The sequence below is a fragment of the Seriola aureovittata genome, chromosome 18 (genome assembly GCF_021018895.1).
Source record: "Seriola aureovittata isolate HTS-2021-v1 ecotype China chromosome 18, ASM2101889v1, whole genome shotgun sequence".
NCBI lineage: Eukaryota > Metazoa > Chordata > Actinopteri > Carangiformes > Carangidae > Seriola > Seriola aureovittata.
In genome coordinates, this window is record NC_079381.1 from 15984620 (window position 1) to 16002830 (window position 18211).

The 18211-nt window shown below is 41.6% G+C and overlaps 1 protein-coding gene across 1 annotated transcript; it reads left to right on the forward strand.

Moving 5' to 3' along the window:
• Positions 1–5724: 5724 nt before the first annotated feature.
• On the forward strand, positions 5725–16894 carry tmem38b (transmembrane protein 38B). The gene is made up of 6 exons (XM_056404032.1): positions 5725–6198; positions 12689–12845; positions 13383–13567; positions 13751–13838; positions 14522–14639; positions 15875–16894. The coding sequence occupies exons 1-6, from the start codon at positions 6075–6077 to the stop codon at positions 16175–16177; spliced, it is 975 nt and encodes a 324-aa protein (XP_056260007.1). The 5' UTR covers positions 5725–6074; the 3' UTR covers positions 16178–16894.
• The last annotated feature ends 1317 nt before the right edge of the window (positions 16895–18211 follow it).

The window sequence follows — 18211 nt, forward strand, 5'->3', positions numbered from 1 at the left end:
ATGATAGCGACCAAATCCAGAGCTAAAAGGAGACTTACATTCATTCAGGTGGACAAAAACATAACTTCAAATGAATTGTTATGTTGCCTCTTGTCTGCTGAATGTGCAAAATGGCAACTGCATCCTAACACATTGGCTGTAACAACTTTATAAAGTGACTGTATGTCAATATTGCGTTTACAGCTTGTTGTGCTGCTCGCAGTCGCCCACAAAAAAAAAAAAAATCAATGAATGTAAGATTTATACAGAATAATAAACAAGCTGAAAATGATCTACAGTTATGGATAGACAGTAAGGGAGTGAAGGGAAAAACACAAAGTCTCCCTGTCTTGTTTCAATTATGTTTAGTCTAGTAAAGGAGCAACATCTAGTAAAGGTGGATGAAACCAGGGGATCCTATTGCTTTCATCTGTCTTTCAGGTGGGCTGAAGCCTTTCCTAAAATGAAATGGAAAGCAGGCTGGGAAACACTTCAGAAAGCCAGTGATGTCAGTGATGGTGAACCCAGACAAACAACCACACTCACATTCAAAGGTTAAGTTAAAGAAAATCAGTTGTCCTTTGTGTCTCTGGGCTGTGGGAGGAAACATGACACATGCAGAGAACATGCCAACAAGTAAACACCACACCAATCAAAACAATAAACAAACCCATAGCCAAATGAATGAATAATGAACTTTTTTGTGAACACAGTGTGAGAGAATCATGCAGCATTTAATAAGCAGTTAGCTAACCATGCATTAGAATAACCATCCAGCAGACAAAGAGGGTAGTTAAGGAAACAGTGAAAGCATAGAAGCCATGTCAACCATTGATGATTAAAATGGGACATATCATTATTTAACCGCATTATTATTTCACTGTTTTGAAGTGGACTAATGTTGATTGATCTGAAAACACATTTTCCACACACACACACACCCAAAAAATGTGTTGTTTATTTTTAGCTGTCGACACCGCTTTACCCATGTGCAAAGGCTGTGACTTCATTTCATTGAAAAGTTTTCCCTGACCACTTCAATTGTTTGACATGAATGTAACAGGAGCAGTTCCAAAACCAGCAGATCTCCCCATGTCGATAGTTATCGGAAATACCAGCACAACCTCATCTGGCTTCACCCCTGCCTGACTTCCTCAGTGAGGACATCACTGCGGGTTTGAACCAGGGAGGGTGTGTGTGTGTGTGTGTGTGTGTGTGTGTGTGTGTGTGTGTGTGGGGGGGGGGGGGGGGGGGGGGGGGGGCACATTTGCGGGATAACACACTGGTGACAGGCTTAGCAGCCACAGACGTAATTAAATAAACATTCCAGTTGTTCAGAAATCCCCAGTTTTAGCCACTTATGAGGTGGGCCCAAGAAATCCGAGGAATGAGAGGTTGTCCCTGTGATGGCGGTGTTGCGGACACAATTTAATCCTGCACCACTGGGAGAATACTGATGAGAAGTGCTTGGGGTGGAGGGTGTGTGTATGTGTATATTTATGTGTATGTTTGTGCGTGAAATCTCCGACAAGCATCGAGCCTTGAACCTGAAAGACCCACACACCTATAATATATTTATGGGAGGTGTCACGTCAGAGAGCTGGGTCATATCTAAAATCCAGGCCCTGGAAATAATGTACAGCCTCCAATGACGACACACTGTACAACTCAGAGGTTTCAACAAGCTGATACACATCTCGCTACCAACACAAACACAGGATTGGTCTCGGGTGGAGTTGTTTCACCACGTATGTTGGTTTTTTAAATACGTGGTTACATCATCGGCTACTCTGTGTCCTCAAGATATTTATCAGTCCATGTTTATCGCAGCTTTGAAATCACATCACCTCCAATGGGGGTTTTCACCAGAGCTGTAACAAATGACACAAAGCTTGTGTACTTTGAAATGGAACAAGGTCACAAAAACATTAATAACAGCATTTTTCACTGATCCACATCTCAATTAAGCCCAAGGTTTGATGACTAATCCTTATCAACTGAGGATGATTTTTCATTTTGACAAGTATAGTGACTGAATATAGCCCAAGCATTTACTTGCTGATTCATCTTTCTTAATAAGATAACATGAAATATGAATATGACATTACTATTAGACTGTTGCTGTTGATGGATGGTCATGTTTAAGTTGAATAATACTGTATGAGCGCAGATATTAACATAATGAGATATGTGATGGATAGTCAACTGCTGCTATCTAGTGGCTATTATTTCACATTACACCTTCTCAACAGCACTTTATATAAAATACCTTTACACACTGTACTGCTTCAATTCACAGATTATTTACCATTACATCAATATTTTTAATGTGTAAGATCAGTTGCTTTTAAAAAGATATAAAAGCAGATGCTACTTTCAAATGACATAAGGATCAGTGTTGCAAGTTTGATGTCTGGTTATTACCTCCGCCAAGGAGGTTATGTTTTTACCCATGTCTGCTTGTTGGTTTGTTTGTTTATTTGTCAACAGGATTACGCAAAAAGAGGGACCAATCTGCACTGAAACTGCTGGTGTATGGGCCAGGGAAGAACGACCCATTACATTTTGGGATAGATCTGCATCATTTACTATGAATTTTAAGTTTTTTTTCTCTGAAGTCTCTGAAGATGTTTGAGATTGGCCTTGGTATAGATCTGTGGTCTCTGAGTGCCCTTCTAGTTCAGTATGGCATTATTACTGCCTCACATGCTAGAAAAAGTTCTAGTTTTATCTGAAGACGACCGCAACTTTTTGGCTGCAGCTGCTTGTTACAGTATGGTTTTATGCAACATATTCTTCATGGGAGCTAATGAAGTTTCATCGATTTATTGTTTAAGTTCAGTCTATTTTTGCATAGGTGAGTCAAGGCATGTGGTAGTGAAAAGGCTTGTTGGCTTGTATGGAGCCACCACCAGGTGTCATCATCCATCAGCCAGAAACCAGCTGTATAAGAAACACTTGTATGGTACTATAATTACACTTTAAGTCCCTGGGCCTATAAAGTAATGAAAACTGGCCTTCAACACGTAATAGGTCACAATAGGGGGCACAGGTTTATAACATGAACAATGCGCATGCGTCGGCGGTGTACGTGTCTGCTAGAGCCTCTGTCATAAATCTACAATTCTTATCATTTTTATCCAGTTTTTGAGCCAGTCTCTGCTGAACACTTTTAGATCCCCCTCGTTTCATCCAAGCGTTTTTAACAAAGTAAAATGTTTTAGTAATTGGGTGCTCGGATTTTAAGTTACACTTCGCAGCTCGCGACAGACTGCCGAGGTTAGTACGATCCGGTTTGTTTGTAGCATTTGGAGCTAACGCTAACTGAGCAACAGGGATTGCAGACACCGGGTGACAAGCCGACCAACAGACTGGAAACCAAGGCCTCATCTCCGCAGCGGATCCACTTGTTGGACCCGTGTCGGTAAGTTTTACTGTATGCCAACCCATCTGTGGATCACCTCTGCCCCTTCAACTAAAACCTTTCAACGCCGCGGGCTCCGGGTTGGAGCCCCTGTGTAAGTGTCTGCGGTCTCCCTGTTAGCCGCTGCTACCATCTACAGCCAGCACCTGAGCTGCACGTTTGGCCCTGTACTGGCCTCCGCTTTTATTTCTGCTCCCCAGCCACCTACCTACAACCCATGGCTGCACTTACCTCTCCGTCCGGCTGTGTCCGCTGCGCCCACCTGGCCGATAAGATGTTGGAGCTACAAGGAAGTATCTCCACACTCTACCAGATCCATGAAGCCGAGAAGCTCATGGACACCATCATTTTCAGTCCAACACAGACTGTGCTGGAGTGCCACTCTACCAGAGCCTGTTGCCGCTCACTCCCCTGGTATTGGTGCCTCTCCTCCGATCACGGTTCCCCCTGATTCCCCCATCAGCTGTAACTGGACGCTCCTCCTGCACCTGGACTCGTGGCTCCACACCGCGAGGAGCTCCAGCCCCCGTCTCTGCTCACCACTCTCCAGCCACTTCAACCATCGGACAGGTCGCTACCCGGCCGGTGACCGCGGCTCCCCGCCAGAAGCCTCCACTGCACACCTTTTCCTCTACCTCGTTGATTGTTGGGGACTCCATCCTCAGACATATAAAATCAAAAACAGTCATGACCCACTGCTTACCCGGTGCCAAGGCTGTGGATATTATTCCGGAGATCCCTAATCTACTCAGCAAATACCCACATGTTCACAATCGTATCATTCGTGTGGGTACGGATGACACCACCAAGCAGCAGACTGAGGTTTTAAAACAAGATTTTAACCCTCCTCCTTAACGCAGGCTACTCAAAAACTGCAGCAACAAAAAAAACCTCTCTTCATCTCAGGACCCCTACCCTCCCTGGGCCAAGGTAGTGTCTGTTCAGTCACTGCCGTCATTGAACATGTGGCAGCAGTCAGTCTGTTGATCACTCACTTTGGCCATTATCAACAATTTTAATCAACAAGATCTTTTTTTTTTTTTTTTTTTAAGCAGAGATCCACCCCAGCTTCCATGGCACACGTGCACTTTCAGCAAACATTGTCCATGCGGTTTCTACAACCTCCCGCCACTGACTGACCGCTATCCACCCCACAACAACTCTGGACCATGCACCGGCCACTTATTACTCCTGTCAGCCTCCAATGACCTGTTTTTTAAGAATAGCTCCCCCTGCTGTCCCGGGGTCGGAAGTCTGATCCAAGACAGGATTGTTATTTCAGGTGATTTTAACTTGCATGTGGACAATCAATCAGACCCCTTGCTGCAGAATTTTTAAACTTGTATGAATTTTATTCAACATGTTTCCCATCCTACTCACAACAGAGGCCACACTTTAGATCGTCTATTAACCCATGGTTTATCAATTAATATTTCTTCAGTTTTAGATATAGGCTTGTTCAATCATTTCTGTGTCTTTTTTACTGTCAAATGTTTTATACAACAGTATTTCCGAGAACAAACTGCCAGGAAATGCTATCTTACTGCTGAAGGGGCTGCGAATGTCTTTGATCTTTTATGTGATGCTGCTCCAGATGTTTTTCCTTCCTCCTGTGATTGTATTGTAGATGGTTTTGACAGTAAACTAAAGTCAACCCTCGACACAGTGGCTCTATTAATACTGAAAAAGATTACTACCAATCCAACATCTCCCTGGAGAAATGAGGAAATCAAACATTTACAGTTTAACAGGTGGGATTCACATGCACTAACATGCACGTGCACTAACATGCACGAGCTGCCAGACCTGTTACCAAAACAAAGAACAGAGAAACTGTTATAAAGGGGGAGTGACCTAGTTCTCTGCTCAGGACACCATTATTGCACTATCCTTACATAGAAAATAGTTATTTGCTGCTATATTATTGTTATAGAAAATCTCATTTACAGAACCTTTTAAGTGACATTTTCTTTTACTTCCTCCACCACAGATATTGATGTACCTCAAAGTTTACAACGTGTCATTTCCACCTGTAGGCTCCACCCATCAAAGGTAGCTACACACCAATGTATTGGCAGTTTGTGTAAAACCATACAAGAGAACAAACTAGCTAGTACACCTGCTGAACCATTCCCTGCGTGTGTGTGAATCAGTGTGTGTGTGTGTGTGTGTGTGTGTGTGTGTGTGTGATATTTGGGGTGTAAGTGTGGATTTGTCCGCTTTTACAAATCGTGTGTCATCGCCTCTCAAAGCCACACTCTGACACGCCATTGGCTCGCCGTGCTCTCATTCCTCCAATCACACAGCCGCTCTGGCTCCACCCGCCACATCACAAGTATGGCGGAACACGGAGCAGGAATTCCGCCTATGCGCTGGTGACAGCCTCGTTGTCGGGGTGACACCGACGATGACCATCCTCTGGCAGTACAGCTCTGTTGTCAGGCGACGAGCGGCTATCCGCGAGGGCAACTAACCAGCTGCGAGCAACCTGGCCGCGGTGCATCCTCACACAGCTGTTTTAGCGGCTTGTGTCAGACTTGACAGACGGTGGATGAAGCCAAGTGTTTGCCCTGATGCTCTGAGCTGGACCAGTGCCTTTTCTCGACTTGAACTCCTCTCTAGGATTCAATAGAATAGTTTACTCTTCCTGAAGAGTTTCAGAAATAAGATAATGGATTTTTTCGGGGTGCTGCATTTAGACGAACTGTCCCACGGACTGGCAAACTTGTCCATGTTTCCATACTTTGACATGGCGCACTACATCGTGTCAGTCATGGCTCTGAGGGAGCAGCCAGGTAAGTGGCTCATGTTCACTGACTGACTGCCAAGGCACGACGTTTACAGTTTCAACAAAGTGTGTGATGGAATAGAAGAAGCGACAGTTTCGTCTTGCAGTAGTTTTCGTTTTGCAGTATTTTGAATTGTTGAAACTTGAACTTAATGTAATGAGCCAACAGCTATCCTGTTGCTTCAAGTTCTGCACCTGAATGCCACGCAGCCACAAAGTTGTGCCTAATGTCCTAGTCTGCTGTATCACAAAGAAAACACCTATTCTACTTTAATTTGTCTATATAATCTACACGTCTATTTCATGACATTAACATATTAGGTATAAAATAATGGGAAAAAAACAAATATTCTCTAATTCCAGTTTCAAAATTTTTTGTCATATAGCTTCTTAAAATTAGTATTTCTGGCTCTTTGACTCAAGTTGAAAAAAGATTCCCCTTTATATTTTACTTTTAAAGACTAAACAGGAAATCAAAAAATATATAATCAGTAAATTTATCAATATTGAAAATAGTTACTTACCCCCCCCCCCCTAAAAAAAAGGGGCATATGATGAGAAGCCCTGCTATCCTGCCATGATGAATCAGTTAATCCAATTAAATACATTGTAAACACACCTGGCTGAGTTAGCTGTAGCAGTCTGTGTGTACCTTGTTTTGTCATAGTGTTGAAACTCATTGTTTACCTTTGTACTTTCTACATTATTTTTATGTGATGTAATATGAAATGTAATTTATTTTCACTCGAGCCATATCATGATCATAAATATCATAATGTGATATCCTTTTACCAAATACAATTGACCAAATTAGTGAATTTGAGCAAACTGTAAACAAAAACAAACAAATTAGTTGCTGAAGTTTTGAAGAGGTGAAAACTGAGGCCTTTGAATAATTAATAGATTAAAGACTACATGTCATTATCTGTTTCCTCTGTAGAGCATCTCCATAGTTTAAATGACTAAAATCTAAATTATAAAACCAACTGTCACGTACAGTACAAAGCTTTTAGTTTTTACCTGATCTCATTATTGAGTAAGTTTGATACAGTTCTCTTTCATCACTTGTTGACTGTTGCTCATGTTTGCTCTCTTTGTTTGACTGACAAACACACACACGTAGCAGAGTGACTGGAAGAGCTTTAAAACACACCGTAACACTCAGCTACACTGTATTGTATCAGCCGAGACCAAAGGCAGGCACTGAGCCAACTATGATATGTCACTGAGATATTGACTACAGGGACAGGTGGACTTTTAACTGCGCAGTGAACTTTAACTTTCAACACACACACACACCCAGTCCATTGTAGTTCCGCTGCTGTAAATCTACAGTCTATTTTCGAACTTGCCTTGCAAAGCATCTGAGCTGCTGTGACCTTTTAACCCTTTGTCTTCTACTCCCATCTATCTGCATGCAGCTGAAAGAAAGACACACACACAGTAAAAGTATGGACAAACAATATGCCACAGGTCAGCAAACGCAATGCAGGATCCACATATTTTCACTGTGTGTTTTTATTTTTTGTGCATATGGAGACATAGATGTCAGACATGGCTGAGATATTTGGGGAACGAATCACGTGGACAGTATCTGATGAAGGACGGAAACAGTAATGTGTGCGTCCTTTGTGTGTTTGTGGTCACTGTAATTGCCTGTTTAAGCACGTACTGTGTCTGGAGCTATAGCTTTACAAAAAGTTACCAAGAGAAAAGCAATGGTTTAAATCTCAGGGTCATTTGGAAAGAAGTTCAATAAAAAATGAATAAAAGTCAAGACACAAATCACTCAGAGCCAGCTCCAGTTCTTCTTTTCCCCAAAAGGAAAGGAATGCCATAAACCAATCCAACCCTCCCTTGCTTTTCTCTGTCCTGTGTTAATCTTCACTTCCTGCTCTACAGTGCATCCACTCTGGGTGTTAAGTGTTGGAGCTGCTCAACACAAAAGTCACCGTAGTATTTTTTCTGAAAACATAATTTTTTCTAGACGAGAAAATCATTATTCCAAAGCTTCAAACAGGAAAAAGACACTCAACTGTCACTGCAGTTCACTGTGGAGTTATTTTAAGCACATTTCTAAACCTTGCTGTGTGTGGATTGTATCGGAAGCAGGAGGACAAGGACATGGAAGCAGTGGTTATATGTCAATCAGTGATCCTCCCTTCAAGCCAAAAATAACCAGAGATAAGCCACGTTTTTCTCATCTCGCTCTGCCTGTAATGACTGTCCTCTGAGACAAGAAGAGAGGGCTAAGAAAGTCTGAGTACGAGGGGGTCATAAAACTAAAATAGTGGGCAAAGGAAAATCCGGCCTCGGCTCAGGAGAGGTTGAAAGTGAGATTAAGTGAGAAGGAAAGTGTTAGAAAGAGCGATGGACTTGGAGAAAAGAGGAGAATTATAGAAATGGAGATTAGAAAAAATGGAGTTGGGGAATGAAGAACAAGGCAGATTGAGAGTGAGTTTCAGGAGAGAGGATGAATGTGTTATTTACAGACTTACATAATGCTGTGTTTGGTGTTCATGGTAGGTGAGATGTTGTCCTGGTTAAGACTTAAATGGCTGTTTTTGATCAGGCTGTGTCAGCACTGCTGCAGCGACAACAACCGAGCCATTTTCTAAGCTACAAGACTTTATCTCAATACATCCTTCGTTTGTGTTCATTTGTAAAGATCTTGGTTTGTGCAAATGCATGTAAATAATCTCACGTGGACTACAAACACTAATCTAAGATAATTTGCAAGTGGTCTTTTCTCTTATTGACTATGAAATAGCTTGAAAGGCAAAACTGACTACTCAGACTATTTAGTTATATTGTAGCTGTGCTTTTAAGAGAGCTTTCCAGAAAGTGAACAGTCTTCAGTTTGTTTTAATTCCTGGGAGAACTGAGGGGGAGAGAGATGAGACGTAACATGAACCCGCTCTCTACGGAAAGACAGAGGAAGAAAGAAAGAAAGAAATAGAAAGAAAGGAAGAACTGGAAATACACCCAATACAGGATGACATGTCACAGCTGTGCTGTACTTGCTTGCAGTGCTCAGATTTGACTTGTAAATGTGTTTCCTTCAAATGTGAAACCAGGAGACAGGATCTGGTCTGGTGTGTTTGTGTATTTGTCTGAGCAGTGTATAATATTTCAACATCAAATGTAAGCAACATGTTTCTTTACTGGTCTGGTTTGTCTAAGGGTGTGGGTTTGGGCTCAATGCTGGGAGGGACACAGCAACCCCCTCCAAAACAAAGGACTTTATAGTGCTGTCAGCAGAATAGTTTATTAACATATGATTTGTATTTACATTTAAATAAAAACTATACATGGTAACAAATCAAGGATTAAGAAAAAGTAAACTTAAGGAAATGACTTGTTAATGGAAAAGAGAGAAATAACGAACAATATTTTTACATCTTTGCATCCAATATCAAAATTTTTATATTCATCAGGCCTACCAGTGTTGCAGTTCCCCCCTCCTCCCTTAATTTCACATTTAAAACTACAGTAAAATACTGCTAAGCCAGTGACGCATGTATTAACAATCTAATAATGTAAGGTTGGTGACGTTAGGAAGATAGCAGGTTTTCAGGTGGTTAGTTTACTACCTACTACTCATGCTCTGGATGGTGAAAAAGATCCTGATGTCTCTTATTTTTGTGGCATGATATCTACAAAGTACAAAACATGTTGGCAATAGAGGAAAGGGTGTCATCTGAATTACAGAATTCTTGCCAATGGTTGAGGTCTGGACTGACACTGATAACTGACCGTTGTCAGCACATTGAATCCACTCTTGCCTCCTCTGTGTCTGTCAGTAAGTGAGATATTGGTAGATGACGTGAGCCTCCAGATAGCACCCTTTCAGCCAATCAAATGCTAGTATGCCTAAAGCGATTGTCTTGGAGACATAGCCTCTGGGAGGGCACATCGGGATGATCTAATATGACTTCACTCCAAACATAGTGCGAATGAGTTCACTCAACCATATGCCAACCTTCACCCTTGGTTTTGTCATCCAACTTCCTTGCATATCTCCTGCAGATATTCCCAATCATGTTTCACGAGTCCTGAAAAGCAACCTTATTTGTTTTCAGAGACCTACAAATGCAGCGGTTTCATATATGCAAAAATTTTACCATGTTTTGTAAGATTAAAGTGCAATAGTCTCCAGCTCAACACTGGAGCACCACTTCTGCCTCCCCCTTAAACTTGGAGCTCGTCCAAGCAGCAGTTTGTTTTGTTCTTGAACTAAAGGTGATGACAGACCAACACTGTTTACTATGTAAGCAATGTGCTGCACTTGTGAACTGTGTGCTACAAGTTCTGTGAGACCGAAGGCACCAACACTGAGGTTTCATATCAGGGCTCATGTAGACTCTGACCGGAGAAGATGTGTATGATAGTCATGGTTCTAGATTATTGGTATATTTCTAACCACTCTTACCTATCTGACGTTTGCATGAGTTTTCTTCTTGCCAGACCTTTTTTCTTTTTTTTTTTTTCAAACTTCCTCTTCTAACTGTGGCACAACATGTTCATTTCATCAGACCTCATGTGCACACAGAGGAATAACTGCCTGGTTTTGTCACCAGTAAAATTTATTAACACTGACGCTTCACTGTGCTCTTAATGCTGCAGCTTAAGCTATAATACAATATATCACCCGCCACCATTCATTACAGTTACAGTTGTGACTTTATCCATCTGTTTTGCAATATTTGACTAATGTGTTAAAATGAGTCAATGTGATAGAACAGTTCTCCTTTTAGTTGGAATAGTGACTCAGTATTGTATGTGTGGAGACAGCATAGGCACCAAAAAAAATGGGTGTTTAACAGTTTTTTAACAATTCCCTCTGAGCATTTTATGAAACAACGTTAGATATTATTTAAAGAAATGAAAAAGGGTACGTCTTTTTACGTGCACACAAGTGAACAGCCTCTTTCTTTTCTTTTTTTTTTGTCTTTGTGTCTGACATTTCAATTCCAATGTTTTTTCATTTGTGCATTTGACTCGTCAGAGCAGGAGAATCACAGGTGAAACTCGTAACACTAACGACAGCTCTGCTCCAGTGATTGGTGCAGTGAATTGCAGCAGTTCATCATGGTAATGGTTACACCTGTGTTCGACAAGTCAGAATGTCTCCCCTCAAGTTCGGGGAAAATCCTTTGTTTGGAGCTGAATAGTTTTAAACAAATGAATAAGCTCATGTAAGAGGGATCCTATCATATTGTGTATGTTAAACAGATAAGGCTGTGTGGGAAGAGCACATTCTTCTTTTACTCAGTTACCAGTTAGTTTACGTATGAGGATTTTACATGAAGAAAACAACACGTTAACATCCAGTGGTGGACCTTATCTCATTTAGAGACTTAACAACAATAATTTGTCACTGTGACTAATCTCTTTTTTTAACAGGTGGGAAATTAAATTGATTGAATCATTTTCGGATTCTTTTAAGAAGAAAGTTAAATGTGAGCCGCGCAGACTGAATCCAGAGGAGTCTGCAGAGGGGGCAGACAGAGCTATAAATCCTCCAGGTTTACCGATCTCTCTCCAGGAGTCTATAATCTGCCTGTAATCCTCAGATTACCAGTATGGTCCTATGTGTGGCCACAGTGACTCTGGGCAGGTGGCTCAAGGTTAACTGAGTGCTACCTGTGTGAACCTAAGGGAAATATGTGTATCTTTGTCTATATTGGCAGCATTCATTTAGGTAGAGACAAGTCAAGTCAGTTTTAGATAGTATTGGACTATTTGTGCAATGGTACATAGAGTTCTATAAAGTATAAACAAAATCTCAGTGTTTTTGTAAATTTTTTCAAATAAACCCTGTGTTAGAGTAAACACGAATTACACTAAATCTTCCTTTTATAGGGAAGATTTACAGTGAGGATGTCTAAAGCATAGTAGAGAGCAGTTCTCATGCTGTTTGACTTGACTCGTGAGTGCTTATGTCATTAGTGAGCATGGAAATGGTTTCAGTGGTAAAAGGAATACAGTGCTCTTCAAACAGGGTGGAGACACAGAGGGAGTACTGAGCATCTGACTGATTATCTTCAGCAAACTGATATCGTCTGTTTGTGACTGTAAACGTCACGCCTTTGTGCTGCACTTTGAGCCGTAGGCTCAGAAGCAAATAATGTAGCTGCGCTTGACAAACCTTTCTCTCCACTTGTTCCCTTTATCTGTTAATTTTAAACCAGTTAATAGTTACACAGTGCCAGAGACTTGGGGGTGGGGTGGGGGGCATACATCACACAGGGCAATAGCCACTGTATCAAATCCACTGTCTGCCACTGACTTGTTATTCTGAATGCATCCTGCAACAATACTGAGCTTTTAGTCCAGACCTCATTATGCATCCGCCTTTCCTTTAACAGCAATCAAGCCTTTCACAGACTCACGTTAGAGCACAGAATGTTTAGACCCTGTAGGAATGCTAATACCTTATGTATGGATGTATCTGTAATATATGGGGGACTCATAAATATACTGTTCTTGTGCAGGAGCTCTCGAGGTGTCCAGAGTCAGCCCCTTAGCCTGCTGGTTCAGCTCCATGCTCTTCTGCTTCGGCGGAGCTGTGCTGTCTGGGATCATGCTGGCCGAGCCACCTGTAGCACCTTTGACCAACAGCACCAGCGTTCTGCTTGCTTCGGTCATCTGGTAAATATCTGAGAAATGGAAAAAAAGTATAATATATGTATATAGAGAAAAGGGCAGGAGAGGGAGGGAGGCAGAAAGTGTGAGGATTAGTGAGAGGCCTTCTTGGAACTTTGAGGAAAAGGGACACCGAAAAACATGTCTGTGTCCTTTCCTCTATACATCCCTGAAGCAAAACACCACATAATGAGGGTTTTCTTTTAGAAGAAATGTGGAACTACTTAATTTTCTGTAAAGGGACCATGAAATGTGGACAACATTGAATGAAACAGAGAGGTTATTGTAGAGGTCCCATCTCTAAATGTGAAGCCTTTTGTTACCCTCTGCTGGTGGCACATATAATTACACTCTTCTCTCTAAAAAAACAAAAAAACAAAAAAACACACTGCCCTCTGCTGGAGAAGTCGGGTCCCTGACGGAGACTGGCATGTGATGCTGTAAAAGTATTTACTGAACACATGCAGTAGTCTCGTGGCAGCAGGTATCTGAAATGTTTATGTGTTTGTGCACTAATTAACTGAGCCACATGTGTCTCTGCAGGTACCTGGTGTTTTACTGCCCCATGGACGTGGTGTACTGTTGTGCTGCTGTGCTGCCTCTCAGGCTGGTGCTGTCAGGGATGAAGGAAGTGACCAGGACATGGAAGGTGTTGGGAGGGGTCACCCAGGCTCACGGCAAATACAAGGACAGCCTGCTGGTCATGATTGCCATTGGGTGGGCTAAAGGTCAGTAACTGTTGGTGTCGCTCCACTGGATTTAAAAAAAAAAAAAAAAAAATGTTTTTTATGGTAACAACCTTTTGTGAATGGTTTAAAATCATTTTAAATAATTAAGTGTTTTAATCAATATCTAGTATGTTTTACATATTACTCTGTATCAACCATGTGTGTCTTTTCTACCCACACTAGGTGCTGGAGGTGGTCTGATAAGTAATTTTGAGCAGCTTGTTCGAGGTGTGTGGAAACCGGAGACTAATGAGCTCCTCAGAATGTCTTAGTAAGTCTTCTAAAGGACCCTGCTGATATTACATCAGTGCACTACACGTTTGTGCTTATGAAACTACATATTGAATACACTGTGAGTATATTGTAATGTATTGAGCATAATGTGAAATTCACAGGAAGAGTTTGACATTTTGGGAAATACGCTCATTCACTTTCATGACCAGAGTCAGGTGATTACAGGGGGGGGGGGGGTTGTTATGAGGGACTATTTCCTGATCGGGAATCACCTCATTATGAGTCACCTCTGAACTTACTGCATCTGTGGAAATGAAACAAATGAGATATAACATGAGAACTCATGCGGGTAGCCAGGCTGACTGTTTCTATCTGTTTCCAGTCTTTGAGCTAAGCTAAGCTAACTGGTTGTACTGTCACATTTACCTTACAGAACATGGGAGACTGATCTTGATCTTCTCATCTAACACTTGTCATATTTTCTGAAAACAAACCATTCCTTTTAAAACCAAAGATGGAGCCACTCAACAAAGCTTTATTCTATAGTTTACACCTATTTATATATTCAAATCTCATCAGAATACATGTTCTTTGTGTTACCTTTTTTTATCTAAGTGTCTACATGAAGGTATTGCCCTCACTATTTTAGACATTTAAATTTTATTTTTAATCACAAGCTGTATATTGTAACTGATCATTTCTTATTGCATGTTTGTTTAGCCCCACCAAGATCACCCTGATAGGGGCGGTGCTATTCGCTCTGCAGCAGACCCACTACCTGCCTCTCCAGAAGCACCACCTGATGCTCCTCTACACCGTCTTCACTGTTGTCAACAAGGTCAGTCTGGTGTACCTGGTGGAGCTCATACGTGTGACGCTGTGACCAAGGTGATATTGATTCCGATACAAAACAGGAAGCTGCGTTTCTGTTCATGTAATTGCTTACCTAAGACAAGGACAACTAGTAAATACCACTCTGTGCTTATTAATTAGATCTTAACTCAGGTATAACAAATGTTTTGGTGCCGTAGCTCCCTCCAAATCTGTGACGGCCTGTCTTCTAAATGACCTTTCTCCCTCTGCTTTTTTGAAGTTTTAGCTGTGGTGACTCACATTAGCTCGGTATTACCCGTAGGGCTGAGGCTTTTGCATCATTTTCATCAGCTTGCATCAGCCTCCCTTCTCTTCTCTGGGAAACTTGTGCTCTTGACTGAGACACAGATAAATCTACCATGTCTTCTTTCAACTCTCGTTCTGTTAGCTCCCTCTGACTCTGATCTGTTAAATTAACGCAGAGCAATTTCATCAGATTTAAAAGTTGTGTCCAACCTGCTATTTATTATTTTGGCTTTCCTGATGATGCAGGTGTTATACACTCACTCCATAATGGGAAGTAAATAAGTGCTTTTATATGTAAACTAGGTCACCATCACATAATTGCTCAGGTTACATGAAATAAAAAAGACAAATTGCCATGTAGCATAAGCTCCTGTGGTGACTTGACCTCATGACTTTTAACTCTTTGGCCACAAGCAAACACAACTTGTTGTCATATTTTGAGTTGATCTTGTGAACTTGATAGCAAACAGTTGTTTATTTACACATCCAGCAGTTACGGAGCAACATTAGCTTTCATTTGAAGTCGTGTCTCTGGCCATCTGATGGGTGTAAGGCTACCGTTCACTCTCTTTTTTAGCTCCGCCAACTCCTGAAGGACCCATTTGGCTCTTTAGCTGCTAATTGCTCCACTATGTCCACTAGCTAGTCGGTAGTTTGGCGTGGAGAAGGTGATTCACAGTGAGTTTTTCTTTTTTGGTGAGAACAGTTTGGCTGCTGCCTCCAAAAACGATGCTGATGTGAGCGGTCAGTATGAGCCAAAGCAGTAAAGTTGCGGGCCAGAAAACCAAAACAATGAGCAGTCGGATGATAATTCTCTCCGGGTTCATCAATATAACATAATATAAAAATATTGATTTGGAAGTGATTAGACAGCCACATAAAATTCCTAAAAAATGTCTCCCTCATTGGTCACATCTTGTATCTGTCATCTCATATTTATTTTCTCTCTTTCAGTCAAGGATGATGCTGACAGGCTCTTCCGCCTCACCGTTTGCTGCCATTGAGTCGGCCATCTACAAGACCCTCTTCACCGGCTACTCCCCTTACGCCGCCCTCACTGGCGAGGTAAAGAACGCATGTATTGATAATGGCACAACCACCAGGACAACCTCCGCCGCCACAACCAAAGAGTCCAGTGAGAGCGGAGCGGCAAGGAAACACACCCCGGCTTCTCCTGTCAAGGGACAAAGTGAATCGCTCAAAGCCAAAGAGGAGTCAGAGAACGCAGAGACAACAAGCTGCAAAAAGACCAACTAGTCAGCCTCTGCCCCATAGCGCCTTTTCACCTCTAAGCTGGGTTGTGGAGTCATTTCTGATTCAGATTTGTCATGTCAGGACTTAAAATTTCTGTTCTATTTTTCTTTTATCAAGAAACATGTTTTTGTCCTGCTGGCTGAGCATGTTTTTATTCCGTTATTTTCATTTATTTTTAATTTCTTTTGCATTTCTATTTCAAAGTCGTCTGCTGAAATAGAATTTCTATAAGAGCTGACTCCAAACAACCCTGCACCTTATTATGGGGATAATCACCCCGTCCTTAAAGTACTGTAATATTTATACTGTTGGATGTGAACATCATACTATCCTTGGGCTGATTGCATATTTGCAGTACAATGTGTAGCTTAATTATGAATATATATTTATAATAAGAACAAACTGTTGATAATTTTATCTCTGGGTTTTGGGAACAGTGCTGTGCACCTGCTGATCTATGAATGTCTCTATCTTTGTCTTTCTTTCTGTATATATTCTGCTTCATGTAAATGCTATATTTCCTACTCTGAAATAATTAGAGACATTTTTTAAAAGAGATTATATTCTATGACACGCAGATATTTTATTCTATTTATACTAAATAATTGCACTCTTGAATGTATAACATTTCAAAATGAAAGACAACATATTGTGTTGTGTTTCTTTGGTTAATGCTTTGAATTACAGTTAAAAGCATGAGAATAAACAGGTTTAAATGCACTATAAAATGTGATATTGTGGTTTTCTAGCCCCCACCTTTACCAAACAGATGTGTATAGCTCAGTGAACATGGGTGTATGAACATGTATTTTATTTATATATTTTATGTCACTGAAAGAAAGCCTATTAATACAGAATCAAACATCATGTAGCGGTCTCAGCACATTTGTTCACAGTATCATATGTCAAACAATAATTGATCACTACATTAGCAGCTTCTTAGCTGATATAAAGCAGCACAGCGTCCAGAAGTAACCTCCTAGGCTGAGAGATTGCATCAGTGTAACATCAGCACCTGATTGATACCTCACCCTCTTCAAAAAGCTGCTGGAAAGAGATCCCCCAAATCCCCCCCAATTCTCATCCATGTAACCTCAGCCGGAGAAGAACCCCCCTGTGAATACAAATTAAAAATAAGGTTGGTGGTGGTGGTGGTGGTGGTGGGGGGGGGGGGTCGAGGAGAAAAGATAAGACGTTCGAAGACGATCAAAAGTGATACTGGTTGAGATGATGTACCTGCTTTTAAAACGCCTCAAGTCCACAGATTTGAGATGTATGTCACTTACAGGCTTGCATGCTCAAAGTTTTTGCTGTGTTGATATTACTGAGTCTAATGTTGAACTGTGTGACCTGGAAGACTGAAAGATGCATTAATAAGGCACTGTTTTTCCTCACACTGCCTCCTCTGACAAGAAGGCTGGTGACATGACGACAAGTCAGTGCCTGAAAGTTCCCAGACAGCTCTCTTAATGAGGTCCAGACCCGTATGACCCCCACTACAATTACTCACTGAACTGAGCAGCCCCCCCCCCCCCACTGTCGAGCCCCTGTTCCTTTCGCCTCGGCCCCTCGCCCCCTGCACCTCACCTGCCCTATGGCCCATCTCCTCAGCCTCTTTTTATTCTCAGACTGCTGCCTGTTTTCAACTTGTCAGGTGCAGAAAATTAATCCTTAAATGTGTGCACACAGGCTGACCTTCACACACACACACACACACACACACACACACACACAGATTATACACACAATGCATGCACACATTTCTATATACATGACTTTGAACCCACAGTGGCATCTGTGTAGAGGTCACGGATATAGCAAGGATTTAGCAAACTGTCTCAGGAATATCCGATTTTCCTCTTGTCAAGGCCACGACACGCACACACACACACACACGCAAAAACACACACATACAACTCATGCACATAAACAGAATGCAAAGATTCTGAATGCACACGTTACACATACATTCATAAACAACATGATTTTGAACCCAGCGTGACGACTAGAGATCAGGGACTTACCAAGATGATGATT